Source organism: Triturus cristatus, chromosome 2_2, assembly GCF_964204655.1.
Source record: "Triturus cristatus chromosome 2_2, aTriCri1.1, whole genome shotgun sequence".
Classification (NCBI taxonomy): domain Eukaryota; kingdom Metazoa; phylum Chordata; class Amphibia; order Caudata; family Salamandridae; genus Triturus; species Triturus cristatus.
The window spans coordinates 102,303,843-102,328,956 of NC_140582.1; the positions used below are offsets into that span (position 1 = coordinate 102,303,843).

Here is a 25,114-nt window from a genome sequence, read left to right on the forward strand (position 1 = left end):
TTCAGTAGGTCATCTGGGGCTCTTCACTTGTGCTGTGCTGAATGTAATCTGCCACTTTAGCAAAAGTATAACAGTTTTGAATGGCAAGGAAGAAAAATAATATAACAAGGGGGTGGAAAGGTTGCAGGAAAGAGAGAGGTGGGGAGAAGTAGAAGGGTGAGGGAGGCTGTCGAACAAAGGAAAAAGGAAAGGGTCCTAGATGGGGAGGGACAGAGAGGCAGTGGAACAGCAGGAGACCAGAAAAAGAGAGATCATGACAGACCGTGGGAGCGACAATATAAAATAAATGGATGGGAATAGATAAACAAAGTTTGGCTATATGACGGGGAGAAACGGGTAGATAACAAGAGAGGCAAAGAAACTGGCAGCAGCAGAGAAGGGCGAGAGGCAGCAAGTAAGTGGGGCAGAGAGTGAGAGGCAGAGGTGGGAGAGAGGTAGAGTAAATGAGTGAGGGTCAAATGAGGTGGTGCGATGAGGAGAGATTGTGAAACCAGGTAAGAAGTTTGTATCAAAAAGGATTGGAGAGGTAGAGATGGGTGCAAGAGGAGTGGTTTTGGGAAGAGTGAGTTGGGAGAGTTTAAAAGGCCAAGGATATAGGGACTGATGGGCGCACGAGAAGGTGAAGGGGGGCATCGTCCTCACTGTACGTAATTTCCCCTTTTCATCATCTGTGGATGCTTGCGACCCAGGATTCTTGGATCTTTGCTATTTTGGGCATTGCAGCAGGTCAGATCCTCTCTTCTCCCTCAAAGCAAGTGTGGTCTTGGCTGCGGGTTCAGGAATGCACAGACTTTTAAAGCAACAAGCTGTACACAGTCTGTAGACCCAAGGTTCTTTTTTGCAATGTTTCACCTTAGAAATCACAGGGAAGGGTGCTTACAGACTGGCGAGCATCTTTAGAGGCCAAACCAATTCTGGCTAATCAGAATGTTAGCATTTACCCACAGTCATTCATCCTAAGCCTGCTCAGGATGAACAGGATACTTATTTGATTCACTGCTGTGTTGCTTTGTACCAAGAGGACACTTTCAGCACCAGAAGCCCTTGTTCATCCGCTCATCTGTACCTTTTTCCAAGCTCAGACCCTGGGCAACTTCAATCACTGGGATACTCTTGAAACCGTCAAAACATTTCTTTAGGCATTCTGTGTTGCCGCACTGCACCCCGAGCATGGTGCTGAACCTTTACTTCCTTCTAAAAGAGGTTTGAATTAATGGATGTTTTGCATTTTCATTCTGCCATCTAGATGTTCAATGGGGAATAATCTAATTGCATTTAAAAGCATCATCTGCAGATAGACACTGGGTCGTTATTTGAAATTGCAATACTGTAGAATCCATCTTCATTCGGGGGATATTCATACTTTTTTTTTTTTTCTCCAAATTTACTTATGACATTCTCATAGAACGAAAGCCTCACATAGCAATGAAAGTATGCACTATGTAGTCCATTAATATTATAATAAATTTCTTTTTTCCACTATCGCCTTTATTCACACACAGTGCAGGAGGACCAAGGAGGCTATATTTGGCACTTTCTGCTTTGCAGCCTGGGAAAGCGATGATGGTCACAGTTTTTCATGATAGAAGTACATTATACTTTAAGGAGACCATTTACCAAAGCCTTTGTCTCCTATTTCTGTAATTGCAGCAGCTTTCTGATTAATGCAGAATAAGCCAGGTACTGCTCCCAAATACCCACCTAAGAGTCATTTATGGAAATGCAGTAGAACCATCAGCTTTTTCCCTGCAACATCAGAACTTAAGTTGACTAGTTTCAGTGAGCCAGCCAGAGGCGTGAGCCTAACACGAGCAGCAGTTAGGGCTGAAGCTCCTAGGCCAGAATTGAATGGTGTTCTGATTCAAACAGATTCTCAAGATCTAAAAGGACATCCAGAGGTGAACGCTCACTATAGCAAGATCACGGTTAATCGGAAGTCAGTTGTCTCAGTGGATCCATAAAGAGAAGAGTGAACTCTTTATTACCAGTCTGAGCAGGTAATGCCAAAACACTGGGGGACCTATGTTAAAGAAAACAAAGAAAGAAAGCAAGCACATTAGACTGTGGATTTTCTTCCTTCAGCCGAGCAGCAGGAAGCTGCAGAGTTCCTTGAAGCATAAGTTAGCGTTTAAGCACAGCATAAGTACAGGAGACCATGTTGCCAAGCATTTTGAAATGGGAATGTCTATATGGCTATAGGGATCTGCTTGTGGCTTGAAATTTCTGGATTAATGATTGAGGTTCAGGCCATGTAACTAGTATGCTCTTCAGTTATGCTACTTTTTAGGAGTGGAAGTACTATATGCCCTTTACCTGATTAATGGGAATAGTCCCCGGTAATGGAAAAAGGCACATATCTGAACTCCATCTGTGACCCTCGCTCACGTGTCAATTTTTTCCCTTTCATTGAAGCTTCATATTTTATTTTTTTTGCTTTGAAAAAGTACTTAGGGAGCGATTGGTGTGTTTCCCTGCTTTGTCAGGGCACCTTTATTGTAAACTATTTTGCTACACAGTTACACCAGTGGGCCCAGTCCAGCGATGGCATCCGCTGATGTGTTTCCCGTCTACTGTAAAAATCAGTTTGGGGGGTATTCGGGAGTCTGTTTAGGGATGTGGGCATGTTGACCTAGTTGTGGGCTACCTTAGTAAATGGGAGAGCCACAAATACTTTGCATGATAATCCTGGTCCATAATACCTGTCCTGATGAAGGTCTATCGAGGAACAAAGAACCAAATTACTTTGATCATAGCAGAAAGCACAATACATTAAATGATTAAACACTAAAAAGACAATGACTCCTTGAGGAATATAAAGATTTGCCTTTTTTCAGACTGGATACTTCTAACATCTCTCAAGCATCTCTAATTGTAGGTTTAATGTCACATCACATGGAGAGTACAGTTGGGGTGTACTTGCATATATGTACCTAATAGCGGACCGTGCCCAGTTGTAACAATTGTTTAAAAGCATCCCTTATTGCTGGTTTTTCATTCACTTACATGGAAAGAGTTGCAATTGAATGCACAAACTGTCACCTCAATAACTTTATTAAGCAACAACACGCTAATGAATAATTAGAAAGAACAATTTGTTAAAAATCAAAACAAAAGAAACTTAATGTAGAACATACTTATTCCTGAAAGGTGTTTTGTGTAAGCAAAAATGCAACTATGCAATTGAAACATTGGCTAACACAGGCTGTGACTAATCCATACTTTCCCAAACTTTTATTTCTAAATTGATTACTCTCTGGAAAGCTTGTCATTACATTAATACTCCCATTCTTTCAGGATTACAGGAACCCATTATAGTACAAAAGACTAGCTGCATAGCAAAGTCTGTAGTGGCATGGTAGCACAGGCATCATCCTGGCTGTCTCCAGAGGTTGGTTCAAATTCTAGTCAAATCAACAAAGGAGTGTGCCAAAAAAGTCGACGAAGAGCAAGCATGTTGAAAAAACTGTTAGGTTTTTAAGAATATAGAGAAACCCATTAGGTTTCTAAGAAAGCCCTCACTCACCAACCTGGTTGGTGACATGCTTCATCATCGGGCCACACCAGGAGTGGCCGAGTGCCACCCTAGTGTGCTGCGACGCCAGTTTTACTGCGGAGCTGGTAATAAGTGATTGGTGAAAAGTGGAGAGTGAATTAAAAATGTCTGGACTGTGTCAAAAAAATATTTTATTAGTTTTGCCAATCAGACATGGATAAAAATATATAGTGTGGGATAAAGAACAAAATGTAATTGTTCAGTTTTATCCCTGAAAGTGTGGTCAACATGTTTCTGCCTATGTGTGATTATTAATCAGGCTTTCATCAGGACCAAAGTGTAGTGAACCTCGGCGGTATGGGCGCGCTAAGGCCCACCCTAACCAGGGGCTGCTAGTGTAAAAAATCTTAAACACTAGGTGTTCAGAGATCCCCAAAATTTAGAGAGGAACAGAGTTTATTCTGGTTAAAAATGTGTCAAACATTAACAAACAAAGAGAACAAAAGATGAGAAAAATATCAGTATGCTCTTTTAGGTTGTCACAATGGAGAAAACCATGCAATGGTGCTCTTCGTAGTGCACTTTTAAGCAGTACCCTGTTCACTCGTGCTGCTATTAGTGGATTTGTGCACTTAACAGACTACGGTCGAAATTGTTGTGAATAAGGACTGTAATCCCCTGTCAGACTAGTGCACCGTGGATACTCTGCGGAAAGAAACAAGAGGGCAAAGGTGATCATAATGTCCATAATAGCGTTAAGCAATTACCCTGTGAACTAGGGTGAAAAAATGCTGATAACAGACAAACACACACAAAGTGCTGCTGGGCAAATCTGAAGTAGTAGAAATCGATTGCAAATATCTTACAAGAAGTGCAATCGTTAATTGCACCATGGGTCACGGGAGGGGTGTGGTGGCAAAATGGCACACCCTGAGAAGGAAAAGAAATTAGAGGTAAGCGTAATAGCTCATGACAACAAAGTTAAAGAGGTACTTCGCTTCAGAGTAATGGCTGGACTCACGCCTTCAGCGCCAGGCACCCGCTTGATACCTGTGTGTACCCTCGTTTGAACTGGACCCCGTCGATATTGAGACGGCGGTTCGGGAGTGAGTTTAAACCCAGTCCAGTTGGTAAGAGGTTCGTTGTGGCCGGTAGATGGCCAATCAGGGTGGCTGGTACTTCGTGGGCCGAGAGAGCACCCAATCACAGGGTGTAAGAGTGGGTTACCATGGTGTCTCCATGGTAATTTAGAGTTATCTCATCCTAGTCAGGGAGTGTAGTTCCTATCCATTTCAATTTAGGAACCCAGAAGGTGCGAAAAAAGCAAAAAGGAAAATTATAACTGGGTCAAGTAATAGACGAAGTCGGATTAACGAGTTGAAACCATACGCAATAAGCGTGTGTACGGGTATCTTACGTGCCGGCTCCTTTATGCATGAATATGAAAAAAGTCTGGGACTCCTACTTCATGACCGCTACATTTTCTTATTGTTGTGACCATCAGCCTAACAAACTGCATCTTAAAGCAAATGTATTATGCTCAATGCCAATACAATTACTTTCGACAGAGAGGGAAGAAGGAAATCCTTGATCCATCACTAAGGCTCCGTCTGACCCTTTTTTTGGTAGGAAGGCAGAGGCCTAAGTTACCAGAGTACTAGAGTCCGCGGAGTTGAGTTCCCCAGCAGAGCCTAATTATACACATAGTATTAAAGTCTTACAGTGGATGTCACATGATGTGATGCATGACACAATCTGAAATAGTCAGCTGGAACACCTGTGCTGCAGAGGTTTAAGAAATGACCAGGTAAGTCTGAATTGAGTGTGGGGAAGGTGGGCTTATAGTGGCTCTTTTAAACTGCACACTAAGAATAATCATTGAATGCAGATGCACACACCAAGCCTCATTCGCAATGCAACATCTGAGAAATTGGTTAGTGCCACAATGATAAATGAATTGCATGTGTCAAATACCTTTATGCAATACTGCTCCATTAAAAGCAAAAGATTTTTAAAGGAGCATACATTTTTCTTTGCACAAGTTACAAGCACATTGAGCATTAAGTATGCAGCCATTACAGCAGCATCTGCCATCACTGAAATAATATCCGAAAACTGATAAATTTGAATTGGCATGGAAGGCAAAACACTGGGCAATGAAGTGGCAAAGGTTGGCCAGCTGGGTCTGATCCCTACACACTTCCCCTGCTCCCTGCCCTACAAGGTCCTGTTGGGTATGGGCACTTTTGCACTTTATTACAACACTCTGACAGTGGAACTCCCTACTGTAATACCGGAAGAGCAAAACAGATACACGTGTGCTGAATTCACTACTAGTTGGTTACTGCAACTTTACTCTTGATTCCGAACTTTAGTCTGAAGCGCCTGCCACGGTTTTAAATGCTGTTCTCGCTGCAGAAATGGCTTTTGAACAAATGCTGTTTTCAAGTTCTTCTGAGAATACTCATTGCAGTATCCTGAAATCTGATGCAAATTTAACAGTAATTGGACCTTTTACTTTCTTACTCATTAGCCCATGATCCCATACTCTCCTCAGGACCGCTTTAGTCTTTCATCCTCATAATTTTGCCATCCTGGATGTCCGAAACGTTGGTAATGTTTTTTCTAAGACAGATGACATGGGTTTGAATCAATGAGTACTCAGGTGGGCTACAAACAGTTTTTTATTCATTGAGAATTAAGAATCCAGTCTATCTGGAGCTGTGCTGGTGACCTAAAATACAACACCTATTCCAGATTAGTTTTCCTCAAAGTCATAAGCACTGAACTGTCTCACCCATATGCAGGATCTTGGAGCACTTGACAAAAAAATAAAAATTTTAATCTGCTTAAAGTTTTTCAGTAGAAAAGTGTACCACGGTACCAAAAAACTTTCTTGCAGTCTATTAGAAGAATACAAATACCCACAGTTCCTTTATATTTTTCGTTTAAAAATAAAAATTTGCTGCTTACGTAAAAAGTGACTAGAAACCTCTGTTGCAAACCCTTTTTATTGTTTTTTTAAAGAAAATTAATAGCAATGGTAGCAAATCGGCTCCCTTAGACATGGAGCAAAACCTGGCACTTTGCCTCATCCTTGTACCTGTGTTCCATTGTGCCCCACAGGCTACGGGTCACTTCTGTGTTTTTGTGGCTCCTGGTAGTTTTGTTTTTTTGGGATGCCATCACTTCTTTTTTTTTTTTCTTTTTTTTTTTTTCTTTTTTTTTTAAGTGCCCTGTCTGTGGCAAGAAGAAGCCATATTCAGACACCATAGCCTCTCCAAGGTGTGCCTCTTCAAAAGATCATCAAGACTTAAGACACTGGCAAAAGATGTCTCCGAGAATCCTGAAGGACAAACAGAAAATCTTACTGCACGGCTTGCATGAGAGTCTCCAGGAGGCTTCTTCGGGAAGGTCGGTGAGATGTGGAAAAGGTGCTTTTCTTCCACTGCTGCCTTTTCAATCCAGAGAGACGCCACCAAATGAAGACGCGATCGATATCTAGCGCAGCAGCTTTGAAAACCGATACGATTCCAACATGGTCGACATCGAGAGCTGGATCAATGCAGATGGTCCAGCTGATGCTGAAGGAACATGGATGTTGAAGTTGAGACATACATTGACCCTGATGCCCTATTCATTGTTGACAAACAAGCATATCCAACCATTGAAGTCTCATCCATGGATCAACCGTTGATGTTGAGACTCCGAGTCTGTCATTTTTTTGCACCTCCTTCAGTGTTTAGTCCCAGACAATATTCTTCTGCACTACCTTCCATCTGGTGTCCTTCAAGTCTGCAACTTTCATAAAAATGGATGCACCATATGAAGAGAATCCTTCTTGACTGAGTAATTAAAATAAGTTAGTTTGTTAGTCTGCCATCAACGCAGTCCCCTCTGAGATCCGGTTCTCCATGTTTTTCTCCAGCTCCTCCTCATTCACTGGTTCTTTTGGCTTCTCCACATCTCCCAAAATCTGTAGTCGTTCCTCAATCTCCATCTGTACCATCCAGACCTTCATAACTGAAGAGCCCAGACAGGATGCTTCAAAACTCACTCTTGCTGAAGGTCAAGATTGCATTTCATTCACTCAAAATGATCCAGAAGAAGGTGAAAACGGAAAACCGCAACACTGTTGGACCATTTTGATAGATCCCTTTGGGATTCCTTGCTAAGGTTTTAAAAAATGTTACGAAAGAAGACCAACAGGACTTCTACGAAGTCCTACACTAAGGGATGCTAGTCTCTAACCATGCTAACAGCGTGGAAGCAGATTCATCAGACCAGCATCCCATAGATACCGTCATAGAATTTACTTGAGGCAGAGTTGCTTTCTTGTCTTAAGCTGGAAGGTCAACAAAGAATCCTGAACTTCCCATTTTCTAGTAATTCTTTCCTTGGTTCACACACCGGTGATGAAATTGTCCGCGTGAAGTTGAAAATGGGCACTAAAGGTGGTGGGTTTACAGAGGAGGAATGAGTATAAAATATGCTACAGACCTTTTGAGAAACAGACGTCTGTTCCCAAATAGGATTCAAGACACTTAGTAGTCAATTCATTAGTAGCAGTACCAACGGGTAGATCTACCACCAGAGACATCCTTCAAAGTGTAGAGGAGTCCAGCAACCATCTACGGCTGCAGAAAGTGTCCTAAACAGTGACTTCTGGTCCCTGCTACTCCACTTTCATTTGTATTGTAAGCCCTGTGGAAGAGTGGCAGCGCATAACTAAGCAAGTGGACCTTGAATATTGTTCAGAATCTATATTCTGCTTTCAAATTGAAATCTTTCTTTCAAACCACCAAAGAAGTTCTCTCAAAAGCACGAGAGTTACTCCAAAAGGAGGTAAACACCTTTCTAGAAAAACATGCAACATAGGAGGTCCTGCGTCATCAAAAAGGAACAAGAATTTATTCCGGGCACTTTCTGGTCTGAAAAACATGTCCAGATTGTGAGAAGTTGGCCTGGCATATGCTGGTCACTAGTTATAGTGGCCACCTTGCACCAGTCCAATTCGACTCTTGGTAGATAGGTTTAAGACGACCTTTTAAAGAAAGCTATTCTAGTGGTAGCTGTGGAGAGCAGCCTTCAGGCTAAGTCTCTGAGGAATGTAGAGCAGCTTGTTTTACCTTGTAATCTCTTGAATTACCAAATGAAAAGACACCACACAGGTATATATATCAAATATATATGTATTTATTTCTAAATATACTCTACTAATCTCTTTATGAGATTAGAGCCAGGTAAACATTCAAAAGATCAACAGTTCTCAATAAATTAGGCACAAATATGGCTATAGCCCTAGGGGCGTACCAGACCATATACTAAAAAAATTGTATAACAAACTCGACTTGCAAAATGAAGAGGCCTAGGGCCTTGGGAATCGCTGGGGCTTCACTTCTGCAGTGTTAGCAGGTAAGTAATCAGCCCACAGGAGACGCGTGCAGTGTCTAAACACACACGCGGATTTCCAATAGGTTTCAATGGCAAATGTCGCGGTTTGTATTTTACAGGTTTAGGGCACTTCGCAAAAGTCAACAAGCAAGCAACTTACAGGATAAGTATTTCGAGGGCCAACGCACACTTGGGCACCGGAGTGCACAAGTTACCTCACCCAGGGAAGCCGGGTGCATAGGTGTCCTTTGGTGTCGGGTCGCGATGCTGTTTTCAATGGAGATCACTGAAGACTTGCTGCTTGTGACGACGGGAGAGGTGTCCGCTGGAATCCGAAGATGGATTGGAGTTGCAGAAGACCTAGAAATTGAGGGGACAGAGATCAAAGTCACTTGCCAGTGACCCGTGGCCAGCAAGATGGATGACCACAGCTGTCTCTTCATGTCATTGATGGTGTTTTGTCTCTTCGCTCACGAGGTCCAGGAGAGATCGACGATGACCAGCAGCTGGATTCGGAGGTTCCCACGACGTCTGCAGCTGATGACTGTCGGCACCCGGATTGGAGCCAACAAGCCTTGGCAACTGCAAGTCTCGTGTGGAGTGATGATTGGCAATGGTGCAAGGTCTGATGGACTTACCCAGCGAGGGTAAGTGAGGGCAGGCCCAGAGCAACCAGGCGAGCCCTTGAAGTCGATGTGGAAGTCTTCAGGTGAGTTACTAGCCAACGGGCAAGCAACCGCGAAGACGCCTTTGCAGGAAAAGTTTAACAACAGCCCACGGTCACTCGGGATGGGGTAGGCCGGTGATTTTTGGTACTAGACCTGCTAGGGACTTGGACAACAAATGGTCCAAAGCACAAGTTCGTAGCACGTAGATTAGGGCTTGCACTCTAAATCAGTGCACGGTTCCCTGGTATTGCTGTTCCTCGTCACTCGTGGGGTCCAGATGCCACAGCTTCGCTGGGGGCTCAAAATGGCCGTCGAGAGGTCAGGAAATCCGCTTCAGGGGACGCAGGGACTTCGAGCTCCGGCTGGAGCAGTAAAGTTTGCAACCGTTGTGAAAGAGTTTTGGTGCCTGCCAAGCAGGGGAGTCACTCCTTGACTCCAAGGGAGATTCTTCAGTCTTTCAGAGACGGTGGAACATCGATGGGCCAGGATTCTTCTTTGTAGAGCGTCGTCCAGGTGTAATCTGAATTGCATTGGCAATGCTTGGTATCTTATAGTGAAGATAGGGGAGGGACTAGCTCTATGACCACTCCTCTAGGAGGGTCAGGGTAGTGGGTGGTTACACCCACTTCCCTTTGTCCAGCTTCGTGCCAGAGCAGGGGCAGGTAGCCCCTGAACCGGTTTGAGCTGGCATATGCACAGAGGAGCCTACTGCTCCCCCAGTGTAGGACTTCAAAGCACTCTGAGAGTGCACCCACCCAGCTCCAATACACTAAATCCTGTCTGGGAGGTGGTAACACCTCCCTGTGACAGGATGCCTATTGTTGGGCCTCCTCCACTGCGAGTTTCGGTCAGCAGCAGGCGGGCAGCCCGGTGTCTGTGCTGGTGGCATCCATTTTGTGATGCCAGGGCTCTAAAAGATTTCTACCATGTAGTACAGTGGGTACATGTCGTCCCCTCTAGAAGGGTGGGATCCTACTCCCACACCAGTTACTGGTGTGGGGGTAGGATTCCAAGTTGTTTGACACCAAACACGACATGTTTTGATGCAGTCATTCCAAAGTTAGCATTTACCGCGAGGTTATAATGCACTTAAGAGTATATGGTTTAACCGCATCCACAAACAGCAGCAGAGAATTGACTCTGCCAGCTGCAGAGGGGTCCTGCTCATGCAGAAGCACCCCCTCACATAGTAAACCAAGCACCCTGCCCTCAGGATTGTTAGGGCCTGCTAGAGGGGTGACTGATAGGTTTATATGTGTGTGTATGGTGAGATATAGGAACCTATACCTCAGTGAGGAGTGCTAACACTACCTCACATAGGCTGCAGTAGCAGGCCTGTGGTGTCAGATTGTGAATGCTTCCCAGGGGTGGCATAATACATGCTGAAGCCCCTGGTAGGCCTGTGAAGTACCAATGCCCTAGGTACCTAAGGTACCATGTACTAGGGGCTCATAAGGTACCCCAGTATCCAATCACTAGTGCATCTAATATGCACACAAATCATTTAAGGGAGTAAGCAGATAGGCTGGGGTCCTGGATAGCAGGATCCCAGCCAGACTAGTCCAAAACCATTCAAACACCAGGAAAAAAGTGGGGGCAACCATATAGTCAGATTCCACCTTCCTACACAGATTGATCCATATGCAATTTCAGAATGACAATCCAATGGCTAAAGAGGGAGATTTTTCAGGCTATTGGCCTAACAGCAGTTTTACCCTTAAGATACCTATTTGTGCACACCCTTCATTAAAAAAAAGTGTTAGCAGTTTCTAAGGTTTGTTGTTTGCATAAAACTGCAATTCAGTGTCCTCCTTTTAGCACTGAAATCAGCGCCTCAAACTTTGTTCTCAGTGTGTGGCTCTTGCAGCGCACTTTTGGAGATGAAAGATCTTTGTCTAACCGTATCTAGATGACTGGTTAATAAAAGTAGCACCTCCAGAGGGTCATATTTAAATTCGAGGGACTTTGTTCCAGGAGGTTGATGTGATAGGCCTTCCCATTTTTGGCAAAGAGATGCCTATCTATCTCTGAAGTAGTTCCTTCCATGTTTCAAGACAAAATCCCTGCTAGTTCAGACTGACAGAACTGCAATGTATTACTTGAACAAACAAGAGAGGGCTCTTCCTAGATTGTCTCTGGAATCCAAACAGTCTTGAGAAAGCCCATCACGGCAGCTCATCTGCCAAGGGTGCAGGATGCAGAGGAAAACTTACTAAGTTGATCATTCCAAGCAATCCACAAGTGCGTTCTCAATGATGAAGGGTCTTTGACGGATGGAGCTATCCGCAAGTAGACTAGGTGCAGATGTAGGAAACGTGAAATGCCCACACTTCGGTTCAAGGTACTGCTAACTAAGGGCAAGGGGAAATTGCCTTTAGAAAGACTGGCGAGAGAACTTTCTGTATGTTTCAACTCCCCCTGCACTCCCCCACCATCCCCATTGTATTATTCGTGAATGTGCTGATAAAACTATACCCCTGCAAGGCCTGTTTCTGTTGGCTCTGAATGGCTTTACAGGCTTCCTGCATCTATCTGAGAGAGCAAATGGGAAGCTGCATTAAAGAGCGGATCACCTGTCCAACTTTGGGAGGCAAATCCTGCACCCCAACATTCCATCATTGAGCTTAGCTGCTTTTTTTAACAATACGGGTACCTAAAAATGCCACAAGACTGTATGGACCCTTTTTTGAGCAGCAAAGCTACCTTCCACCCGAACAGCATAAGCTTTGAGTTGGAAGAGGTTCTGCATATAATGCGTCAAATTACTGCGATCCTTTCAGATGTTAGAAAGAAGAGGTGATTCCTTAACTTCACCTAACAAGTCTGGGTTGCATGTTGCAATTTTATCACTTAAGGTACACCTTGCAGCAGCCATGGCCTATAGGAATTCTCTTTCATAGACCTCTTTCTATAGAATGCCTGTGATAGAATTGGTATTGCAGGGTCTAAGGAAGGGTCCCCCCCCCCCCCCCCCACTAGATCCCTTACTGCACCTTGGGAATTAAAAATTGTCCTTTCTATATCAATAGATCCACTGTTTGAATCAAAACACAAGGCCGTAATACTGCATTTAAGTTGGGAAAAGTGCCTTTTTTGTAGCAATTACCTCTTCTTGCAGAATGAGCGAGTTTCAGGCATTATGTTCTCAGGAAACTTAGTGTGTTCCATAGGAATAGGATGGTGATGAGAACTAACTTATGCTAGTTTTCTCCGTAAGGTGGTCTCAGATTTCCAAGATAAACAGATGAATTGCTTCCCACTTTCGTTCTTAATCTGTCAACTCCAGCGGAAAAGGCCCATAAGAAGTTAAGCAGTAGGAGAGTTTTAAAATTCAGTCTTTGATGACCAGGAAAGAAAATCTGACCATCGGTTTGTAAATTATGGTCTTGTGAGAACTTAGTGTTCAAGGCATATGTGACTGCATATAGACATGCTGTGCATGTTCCTGCCCTCTAGTGTTTGGCCCAGATTGGTGCTAGTTCTTTTTCTTAAAAGACTTTATTTGAGTCACGAGGTACTGTGACTTCTTTTCTTTTTGGTAATGCACACGGTCATACACTCCAGTGTTTAATTGTTTTCTTACCTCTGTCTCGTTACAAAGTGTACTCCCAGTTCAATTCAGTTGTGGTGCTCGTTTTGGTCTACATGGGTTCCTTCCCTTCATTTCTATTGCTTCTCAATCACGTTCCTTTTATCTATTTGTCTTGGGACAATGACTCCAGCTTCAAATGGGTGACCTTCGAATTGACCTCAGCCCCACTTGGGCCTTCACCCTTGGGGCATCCTTTTTTTTTTTTTTTTTTTTTCCCAACCGTGTCATTCCACTTTGATGGAACAGACGCCATTCCGCTAATGTCCTCACTGCCACATGAAATCCCCGTGGTCTGACCTCCATCCTGTCTGTAATTTGTGCCTGCCTCCTGAGTACAAAATTGCCTGTGATGCCTGCCACTTCTTCTGCTCTAAGAAGACCCTCCATGACCATTAGGCTTGACATCTCAAGATGTCGTGTAGGAGCAGTGACGACACCCTGGACCTCTTCGGTCCGAAAGACATAGTGGGAAAGACCAACAACAACCGCAGACGAGAGCACTTTCTCCCCCAGCTACCGCGCCAGCTCCTATCTGGAGATCAATAATCTTCCACCAGCGCAGCCAGCTGTTATTATATTACTCTCACCCTCGACGCCGCTCACAAGTGGAACAGCCCCTTTCCAAAGATCATCCAGCTGCTCTGGTGCACCAGGGACAGGACGGCAGGTCACCACTACCTTTGGTCTATAGTCAGCACTGACCACCATCAGACATAACCACCAGCTTGGCACTGAAGAAACCAGAGGCCTACTTCTTCTGTGCATCCCACAACCACCTCCAAGCTGGCCCAACTGTCACCTCAGCACCGACAATAACGCCCATCCTCCATAAGAGATTGACGCCCAACAGAACCACTTATTAATGCATCCCCACTCAAGCTGGATTCTTCCTACAGGGTCTGCTGCCCTGTTTTCCATATGTCAGCTGCCCTTCGAGGAAGCCTTGGACAAGCCACCTCCACCCAAGCAGTATTAAGTGGACAAGGCTACTAGCCCTTTGCCGGTCACTATCCCATCACCACCTCACCCTGTTCCACAGCGCCCCCTTCCCCACCTACTTATCCAGGGTTCGCCTTACTCAGACATTGAAGGGCCAGGGGGGTGGGGGATGCATTTGGCCCCTGGGTAGAGAGCCTGCTGCTCTCAGGGGCCGGAAACAATGCACATCCTGGGACGAGGTGCCAAGCCTCCTTCCCCAGGATGGGCAGGGTTCACGAAGGAGAAGCTTCAAAGGCTTGCCACCTTTGTGAGCTTCCCCAGGACACTTGCTGCTTTCAGCAACTGATCCCCACTGGTTCTGATCCCCACTTTAGGTGGGAGAACAGGCGGGAAAAACAAGTGAGGAAGAGAGGTTTGCCCACCTCTGCCAACTCCACCCCTCAGGTGCAGGAGGCGAGGTGAAGCACAACTCAGTCCCCGCCATCTTGCAGATGGGGGACACAGTCAACCAGGGACAGGCTCATACCCCCTTCCCCTGGAGGGTAGCACAATAGGGGGTGTACCCACCCCAGGGAAGGGACCCATTGGTCCCAACTTTTTACCTACCTGTAACACCCCTAAATCTAGTATTTAGGGGCACCCCTAAACCTTGCTTCCTCAGACAAGAAGAAACTATGAGAAGAAGGACCGAACTGCCGTGCAAAAGCTAACAAGGGAAGACACCAACTGACTTGGCCGCAGCCCTACCGGCCTGCCTCCACCTCGAATCCGCTCCTGCGATATCCTGGTGTCCTGCAGCCAGCAACCTCAAAAACCCCGGAGGACCTGCCTGCCTTCAACCTCAAAGACTGTGTCTCCCGTGAACACTGGATTTGTTCATCTGCAACCTCTGGTTCCAGCTGGGCACAGCGGATCCGTCACACTCGAAATAGAAATTTATTGATTCATATAGACCTCATCCGAGATCCACAATATGTTAAATATATATACAGATTTCCAGTCCCATAGTATTACAATATATCATGAAATTCTTTATAAGCAAAAAAGATTGTTTTTATCTTGTATATCTCTAAAATAGCGGGAATAACACTTTAAAAAAGTTAAAAGCTTTGTAACATACAAATTCATCAGGTGGGGTTCTTATAATCTCAATCTAATCCATAGTTTTAAAAATATAATATTTTATTCAAATAGGTTTTAAAAATCAGGAGCGTGCATCAACGAAGCTGCTATATGGACAGACAGGTAGGACATGTACCAAATCTTGGATTCCTCCGTTACACAAATCACATTGGCCGGTTTTGCTTAAGTTTCCTCCCCACTATTTTTGATACATCTTTTAACAGTAGTGTCCTCAGCCTTAGCATCAGGATGCAACGCCTAACCTTATGGTCAAGTGTAAAAATCAAATATTTTGGGATCACTTTATACTCCGCCCTAGCTAACATGAGCTTGTAATAGGACAACTGTTGACAAAGTTTATCCATCTCATAGCTCAGCCTCGGAGTAGATTTTTTCAAAAAGAACTTAGAGTTCCGAGGACCAACTTTGTAAAAGGTTCTTGGAGCATTAAAAGTGCTCCAAAGAGATCTCTAAATTTCATTTAAAAGTATTTACTCCTGGATCAGCCTTAATAGTTTCATGGCGTATAATTGCTCTTAAAGTACCATCAGGTCCATGTAGTATATTTTAAGCCCATCTGACAAGGTTTGCCATGGCTCTCGAATATGCACTCACTACCCCTAATTCCAAACAGAGTGCCTGAATGAGAGTGGCTTGGCTTGTAGTCGTGAGCATACACAAGAGTTTTCCCTCCTTGAGATTTAAAAATAAAAATGATTTATAGGAATGAATTCTAAACCATACGTTAGGATAGGAGTAATCTTTGTTAGATAAACTTCCAGGAGAGCTAAAAAATGTCCCCTCCCAGTAGATCTAATAAAATATTTATAGCACTAGCATGGGATACTGTTTTTAATTCAGTCCGCAGAAAGTGCGAAGCAGTACCAGTGGACTGAGAGAAAACTTCCCCCTACTCGCACTCGCTGTCCACGGCCTGAGCTTGAGTGGGCAAACGCCATGAGGAGGTTCCCCCGGCGATCCTAACCCGAATTCTGGTGACCCCAGACCTGCCTCCAGCCGACTCCTGCAGCCTAAATCCGGAAGGTCCCCCCCCCCCCCCCCCCCCCCCCCAACCGCGACCACGAGCTGGTAAGAAGATCCAACCCCAAAAGGCACCCCTACACCAGACGCCCCAAGGCCTTGGGTGGCCAAACCGACAGTGCCTAACCAACCCCCAACTTAACTCTCCAAGTGGTGGTTGCACCCAGGAGACCTTCGTCCCCAAGCCTGCAGTGTCTTTGCAAACCGGAGGTTCCCCATGGCAAACAGGGCACCCGACGTCGAAACAGCATCCTGCACCCGGCCGCCCTAGTGCAGCTAAGGGTGCACCTTTTGGTGCTGCTTTTTTTCCCCATTTGCCCTGAGCTAAAGTAAGTCTAGGAGCTTTGCCCTCACAACCAAGTGGCCTGCTCGCCAGCAGCCACCAACCGGAGGCCCCTATCCCCCTTTGGAAAACATTGCGCCTGAGCACTCTGCACCCAGCCACCCTAGTGCCGCTGATGGTGTAACTAGAGTGCATCCTTGACCCTGGGGGACCCCTGATTCTACACCCAGCACCTCAACTCCCACTACCAAATACTTACCTCAGAACCATAAACACTATTTTCCTCCATGGGATAACATTGACTGTTTTTCTTGGAAAAGTTTTTAAGTGTGGAGTTTGAAAACCTAAAGAAATTCTTTAAAATGGTGCTATTTAACCAAAACGATTTTACTTGCCTGTTTACAGGAAATGTCCCAGAGTAGTATCCAGGTATACTACTCTGGGTAAGAAAAGTAATCTAAAAAGTAACTTACCTGGTATTTTACTGAAAAGCCAATTCAAGTCTATGTAGTGTATTTACAAAGTATTGCATTTCTCTGCAACCATACTGTAAGTCAAAACAAAGTGCATATACAATTACAATTCAAACTGTGTACAAACGGTATTACTACTGTAAAATATTTATTGCTTACCTGTGCCAGGCTTGCTTGGTTCTAGAAAATAAAATAACTAAATTAATATTTTCATACAAAAACAATTGGTCTGAAGTTCAGTCTTTGAGTGTGTGAATTCATTTCCTAACTATGTACAACAAATGCTTAACACTGTCTTCTGATACTGCCTTACTGCTCGACCACACTATCACAAATGGAGTGAGGAACTATCTAACTGTACCTCTGCCTACCTTTGGGAGTCCACTGGACTCTGTGCACACTATACTTCACTTTGTTGACCAAAGGAAAAGTTACTTACCAGAAATCCCAACTCCTCTTAGTAGGAAGCTGGCTTTCTATATACTATACCAATGTTCATACCTTCATGGCAGTCATCTGAAATGTAGTAATTGAATGCCAGAGGTCTATATACATGCTGATCCAGTTTTCCTTGGCATAACAGCCAAAGTCACTCATCTAGTTTATCCAATATTTTAAACCAACTACCCACGCTTCTGCTTCCTCTGAAGATAATCCATGAAATTACCCAGAATGTTAATTTGCCTGGTTTACAGTAGTATGGGCCCTTGTTTCAGAATCTTATTTACCTTTACCCTAAACTTTTCCTGAAAACATGGTGAGGTGTGATAAAGGTGGCTTATTTCTAATTTCGTATCCCACTGTGGCATGTCAGTCAAACATGCTTTTCATTGCACACATATGTTTTGCTTTCTCTCTGAAAATATACCTTTCACTTTTTGCAGATTGACCTCTAGGGAAGTTGACCAATATCTTGAATGCAGAGTGTAGGCCAAAATGTTTTCTTTACGCCGGTATATCTCTGTAGGTCTCTGCGAAGTAAAATGTGTGCCATTACAATTAAAAATAGAATTGTTACTTCGGTGTCCGATTAGAGGCAGAATTTCTCCATATTGAACCTTACTGTTAGTGGCCATCTCCTATCTCTTAGTCACACTATAGCATCTCTGAAGCTAAATGACCATGTAGTATTTATGCAAGCCACTGAGGATCTAATGTTTTTTTTCCCCTCACCAATGCATTATTAATGATCACACGCAAATCCAGTAATGTGCTGTTCAATTCACTTCCAAGGTAAAACTGCTAACTTAAGAAGACATTGTTTAGATATAAATTAGGTGGATTTTCTGTTAAAGTTGCATCAATACATCATTTTGAGTAATTTGGTGTGTGACTCGTTTTTTGGTTTGTATGCATATTTGGATGATATTTCCGCCAAAGACCTACCCTTCCCAACCAGAAAATAACGACCGGTTGATATAGACATCTCAGTCCATCAATTTTAAGGGGGGGGGGGTCAAATTAGGAAATGGTCTACAAACAGGTGTGCGCCATATATTATGAAGTGTGTAGTAAAGTTGTTGCCGAATTAGAATCCTCTGCACAAACAAGTGTATTGTGAAAGAGCATCTTAAAGGGGACATGCAGTGAGTGATTTTATAGTACATCTCAGAGCTCAAGTAGAAATAATCATACAAAATAACAGCATTCTAGAATGCTAATTGTTGTTGATGGTTAGTGATGCAGGACTGGTTAAACCCAACAATTTTTTTCCACAGTGCACCGTCTCTTTAGGAGTCCCGTAGCATTGTGCAAAGTTTATTTCCAACATATAACATTAGCCCTTTTCTGGTGGCTAGATAGCGTGAGTTATGAACTCTTGTACTGCATTCCATTTTAATTCGAGAAGGATTCTGCATGGTTAAATTGAGTCCCTCACAAAAGCATGGTTGAGTTTTCGTTTTCCAGACTCTGGTTCATGTACATTTAAACCTGCTTTTAATTGTTCCGAGAATGGTATTCTGCTGCTGGATGAATCTGATTCATTTTTTTTCCCATTACCTGTAGTTGGGCAAGTCTGTGGTAGCAAAGGTGCCCATCCCTGCGGGCACTGTGCTGACTCTGAAGATGTTGACTGTCAAGGTGGCCGAACCACATGGATTTCCACCAGAAGAGATCTTTAACTTGGAGGGCAAGATGGTGAAACGAGAGATTGCGGAGGATGAAACGGTCACAGAGGAGGCGATAGAAAGCTACAATACAAAGACAAAGTGTTAAAGAAATTAAAGCATGGCTGCATGCATTTTGAAATGTTTCTCCAGTGTACTGTACGGTACGGTATTGAAACGTGCTGTATGTACGTCTGTGATGTTGCACAGGTGTGGGTTTGTTGGAAGAGCTTTACTGTCTCAATTTAAGATGGCAGTCTTAGCAGAAAGGAAGTAGTCTTGCTTCCCAGTTTTTCGTCACGGAATGCAGAAACCTAATTAGCGGACATGCCAAAGTCTGCAAAACTGCATTTTGGGAAAATGTATGCGGGTGTCAGTGGAAGCAGCTGATGGATACGTTGTGTTGCACCTTCTCGCTTGGTGCCTCAAAAGTAGTTTGCTTGCTTCTCTGGAGCGAAACTCCAAAAATTATCATTAAGCACATTATTCTGTATGGATTCAGCTGTAATTTCTTTTCTGAAGTTTTAATTTTGTGAGTGGTCAGTTTTTTGGATGTTCAAGTGATTCTTTTTTTGCCAGGAACTCTCATGCAAGCTACTACAAAGGATTGTTTAGCTAGAGTATATTTCAATTTTTCTTTTGTGTGCTGCATCCCAATTTTTGATATTGTATTGGCTGTATGTGAAGGATTCTAGCTATTGTTTCTAGGTGTTGTAAACGGTTTAATTTCAAGCCCACTTAATTTCTCATCTTCAAGATAGTACTCTGTAATGAAGGCCGCCATGGCTTAGTGGGAGAAACTGATCTAGAAGCACTCCTCAGTTTAATCTTAAATCCTTTTGGAACCTCTGTTTCTGATGGAAGTAAGCATGCCATGCAGTTTGGCTGTAGTGCCAAAGCATGAAATTTGACTTTGTCCTGATTAAAACCATTTCATCAATGGATTTTTTCCAACTGCTTGGTTTACTAGTACATCCTGCTATTGATGCTTGATGCTACAAATCTTCATTTCATTTTCCTGTTCAAGGAAGCCACCTTTCCGAGTACTTGCTTGGTTGCATATTTCTGACTAAATCAAAATTATCAGTTACGCTTGGTGACATGAGCAACATGAAGTTGTCCGTTCCTCATCCAGGTGCCTTTGGTAAACTGCACTATAAGTACCGTGTGAGCAAACTGCACTTGATTGCTGGATACACCATTCACTGTAGCCTCTTTCTTCAAATTTCCAAAATTACACTATGAAAAGAATGCAACATAGAATACTATTTCATGACCTTTTACGTAAAACCTTTTTTTTAATGGGGCGTTTCCGAGCTGTAGGTAATGTGTTTTCAGTCAACCACAAGAAAACCTTTCCCAACAGATCATGCCACAAGTAAAGCGTCACCTAGTAACATTTATGCAAATCTTAATATAGTCGTAATTCTGTTCCGATCAAGTTAAAGAAAATATGGCAAAAACTGTTCTAACCAAATCATGACTGCTATTCCTACCTGTTTAGAAAATGGTACTGGATGCAATTTTTTAATTTCACAACGTGTTTGCAGGTCAGGAATCCAAACCAAGTTCCCAATTTCCTTGCAAATGTGCAAATTTTAACAGGCACGCAATGAAGTAATTAAAGCGATTTATATCATATAGGCACCTCCAGTCTTCAATACTTCTTATTGACTTGTAAAGCAGGATTTGTTTTGGGGGGTGGAGAAAAATGCGTTCTGTTTGGTCTCTTGAGATGTATTGAAGCACTTTTGATTATTATTTTTGAATATTCTTTTTAATGTGTACTTGTATAATTGAAATTCATGTGAAAGTGCCATCCCACTTGTGGTGTGTAACTGATTGCTATCTGCAACCATAACCAAAGCCCTTTGAATTTGGAAGGGATGTAATCAATAAAGTTTACAATAAAGCTCTCCATGTTCTCTAAAGGGTACCGGAAACTGCAGGGTAGATGCCAACTGATATATTTTTATGAGATGGAGATTAGGGTATATATTAAAATCTGTCACAAGCCAGGAAAGTAAAACATAACTGTATGATGAATGGCCGAATTGTGCCTAATCAACTTACTAGGATTTCAGTTGTAGATTGAGGCGGAAGATGCTGCCTCCCAAAATAACTTCTGAGATGAATAGTTATCCATGTATTTTTCAATAAATTAATGGTGTGTACAAACAAGACTCCTTCCCAGTGCACACCTTATGTCTGTTGCAAAAACCCATTCTTTAGTGGCAAGTGGTTAAGCTGCTGTCAACCTCTCATTATTATAAATCTACCTCTGCCATAGTGCATTTTGGGAAATTGTATAATCTCACAGAAGTATGGCGAAATGAGCGTCTGGACTGCCTGATGATTTGTACAATCAGGATTTGGTTTGTGAGCTTCTATCATTGAATGATGTAATAATTTCTCCCACCAGGCGATCACACTTCGTTCATTAGCTCTGTATTAAAGATTATTTATTGTCCATCCATGATCATTTCAGCTCTAGCTTGCTGAAGTAAATATATTGCTTAGTGGCAGTTACTTGCCAAAGGTGAGGCGGTGTAAGTGAAATTGGTAGTTTCATTCCATTTTCTATCCACATGTCTGAAAAAGGAATTCCATCGCAAATGGCACCATTATAGCAATTTGATTGCCGGATTCGGCAGATGGGACAAATTGTACTGGCATGAAAATTGCACTGGTCTTCCTCTGCAACCCCCATATTGCCTTTCCCTGGGAACATCCCTTGATTGCTGTATTGTGATACACTGAAAGCGCTACGTGTTCTACTCCTTTTCTGTGGACAGATGGAATCCTTTGCCATTCACTAGTTTTAATGTGGCACCGCTTGCCAGATTGTCAAATTCTCACTTGATCCCCTACGTAGCACTAGAGTCAAATTACTACTTCGATATCGCCTTCCATTCCATGTAACTGCTTGTTGCATCTAAATTGGAATGCACAAAAATGGCTTGATTTTAAAAAGTATGCATGCTGTAAATATACTGGTGGTTATGTAAGGAGCTTGTATTGCCTTTAAAACTTTTTATACAGTCATTCTGTGTCTTATTGAAATGTTACAAATAATGGCTATACATATATTTATATTTGCGTCTATATACATTGCTTCTCGTCAGCGGCATAAATTTGCCATGGCTGCTCGGAGTAAAGTACAGATGTGCTTATCCCACCCAGAAGACTTTATGGTGTGTTGTGTGTTTCGTTTAAGGGACATATGTCACTTTATTTTCCAATGTCCTATTCCTTTCTAAGATGCCAAGTACAAGGAATTGAAAGCAAAACAAAATGTGAATGTCTATTGCCAAGAACATAGATGCAGAAAGGAATTTCGCCTACACATCACTTCCTGTGTTTTCTATTTTGAAAATGTATGGGATGGAGACTAGGGTTAGTGAACACAATTTCTCTTGTCAAGAACCCTGTTAAAGTGTCACGGAAATGACAAGCCTATGTTAGTGCTATATGCATCTTTTGAAATTTAGCCTAAGTGTGGTCAGCATAGATGCTTCTCATTTTTGTTTTTTTTTAAAGATTTAGAACATGTTGTGACCATTCAGTGTGGCCTCAAAGATACAGAAGGGTAGCCAGGTTTCGAAGCCCTCACTCGACCATGATCATTTTGTGGCACAAGTGATTTTGTGTACTATTTGCAGTATCTAGAGCATTTGATCAGGGTACTCTTGGACAAACTTGTGACACACCGTGTTTCCTGTCACTAAATTTTCTGCGCCTGCACTTGACAACAGTTTTGTGTGCTGGTAACTGCATTGCACCCTGGTAAAAAAAACTTAAAACATATGCGTGGATTACATTTTTGTGACTCCATCTGAATCAGAGTGGTGAGAAAGCCATGAATGGCAAAGCAATTGTTGGCATTGTGCCTCGCCATGTCATAGTAGTATGGTTGCCGAAGCCTCCATCTTAAAAGATATATCCTTTGGAGGAGTTTATAACCTGTTAACCTTCCTTCTTGATTAAGACTTTGAGGAATGGTGTTAAGCACTTGACCAAAAAAGACTCCGTTAGTTTGGTAACCATGGAAACCTGCTGCAAAGAATAGCATCGAATTTAAAACACATACGAGACGCTATATATGTAGATGGGTTGTTTGCACAGAAAAGATAAAAATACACAATGTCACACATTTCTATTCGTGTACTTGGACAAAAACCTTTAATGCAGCTCTTGTAAAATTATTTCATTGATGTATTTCACCACACTACCACTGAAAAGAAGCATCTGCACTAATGTATGTAGATAGAAAGGCCCTATTTTAAGTCTCTTAAGTGAACCTATGCCGTGTACCATTAAACGATTCGTAGAAGAGATTAGTGCTCGAGTCCAGTAAAATAGTCTGAACGGATCATTCAAATGTTTATCTCAGCAAAATTGTGATTTTTCTACACGTGACAATAAAATGTTTGTTTACAACTTGAATATATGCGTTTGTTTATGTGATGACTTTGTGACACAAATTACATTTTAAAATTGCACTAATGTTTATTTCTAACATTACTTACATGCCCTTGAGAATACAGTGGTGCTAGTCCTCTGCAAACCAGTTTTATGGATCCATTGCAACACCCGGAGAAAAGGCAAAATATGTTAAAAATTACATAGATCTTACTAAAGTTGTTTTGCACTGGACTCTTCTGCACTAGAGAACATAACCGTGTCATGAACAACTGAGGTTAGTTCACATCACTCCATGGATACAGAAGATCACCCAGCGTGGAGACTTGATGCAAGAATGGAGGCCACTTTATTAATTTAATTTTATGGTAACATCACCCTTTTCTTTAAGGTTCCAAATTTCTCTTTCCTATTCATGGATTCTCCTTCAGGGTGCATGTATTTTCTGCCCTGATTCGACTGTATTGGAAAAGAACTGAGTTGTAATTACTTTCATTTTTTTTAAGTGATATTTTTATTATTTTATAGAACTGAGCGGTGACCATTAATACAGTATCAATAGAATAGAAAACACCTTTACATATGAAGCAATTACAGATTTCGTATATCAGTACATCCATGTACACTTGTTCATAAATGTCCGTTTCATTGTTCTCACATCTCCACAATGGGAGAGGTGCATATCTCCCCCCGGTAAGTGTTCCATTTGTCCCATTTTTTTGTCCCACTTCTTGGGGTATCTTCTGGATTTAAACACCTCTTTTTCAGCGATCATGCATTTGTCTAGCTCCTTAGCCCATCCCCCAGCAGCCCCCCAATGCATAGCAATTGCACGTTTCACCAGTTTATGACCCATTGCTGTTCCACTACAGTAAGGTCGGTTTCCTCCCAGATGTTCAGGAGCCCCAATCTCGGTGTCAGTTGGATATTTATTTATTTATTTATTTATGCGATTTTTAAAGCGCTGCAATTACCCATAGGTGTCTCGGCGCTGAGAGCTATATCTGATACCAGTAAAGTAAATCACTGAGGCAGTTTTAGAGTGATTTATGAATAATCATGTCGTTGAGAAAACAGCCATGTCTTTAGCTGCTTTCTAAAGATGTGGGGGGGTTGGCTTGCAAAGTACTCAGGCCCCTGGGCCGTCTCTGCTGGAGTTTTGGGGCCTGGGGCCCCCTGGCAGGTAGAAGAGGGGGTGCACTACTAATAGTCTGGCCAGCAGGACAATGGGTGGAGTCTTGGCGGGTGTAGGCTCCAACCTTCCCTCGCACTCACTGGTTTGATGGAGAGGGGTGGTGCAGCAGAAGCCAGGCAGCACCAGGCCTAGTTGCAGGGAGACGCCCCCCCTCTCTCTCTCCTGGAGGGGGGGGCCGCATGATTCCCCGATGTCCGCGGGGCTCTCTGAGGCTGGGGGGCTGGCCTGGGGGCTCCCACATGCAGCGGAGCCCCCTCTGTGAAGTTCAGTATCGGCTCCGGGCCTCTATCAGCCTCAAGGTCCCGGAGCCAATCCCAGCGCGGCTTCAAGGGGGCGTTGCCGATGACGCGGCCGGCGCCCCAGTTGCTGGGCAACGCACGCCCC

General features: G+C 43.2%; 1 protein-coding gene across 1 annotated transcript in view; it reads left to right on the forward strand.

Annotated features, from left to right (window-relative positions):
* LOC146861944 (N-acetylneuraminate-9-phosphate synthase-like) overlaps positions 1 to 23,559 on the forward strand; it is a 143,960-nt gene extending 120,401 nt beyond the window's left edge. The window contains exon 6 of the mRNA XM_085641110.1: positions 19,013 to 23,559. Within this exon, the coding sequence (XP_085497236.1) occupies positions 19,013 to 19,222 (210 nt within the window). The 3' untranslated portion in view covers positions 19,223 to 23,559. The remainder of the gene's footprint in view (positions 1 to 19,012) is intronic.
* Positions 23,560 to 25,114: the final 1,555 nt, after the last annotated feature.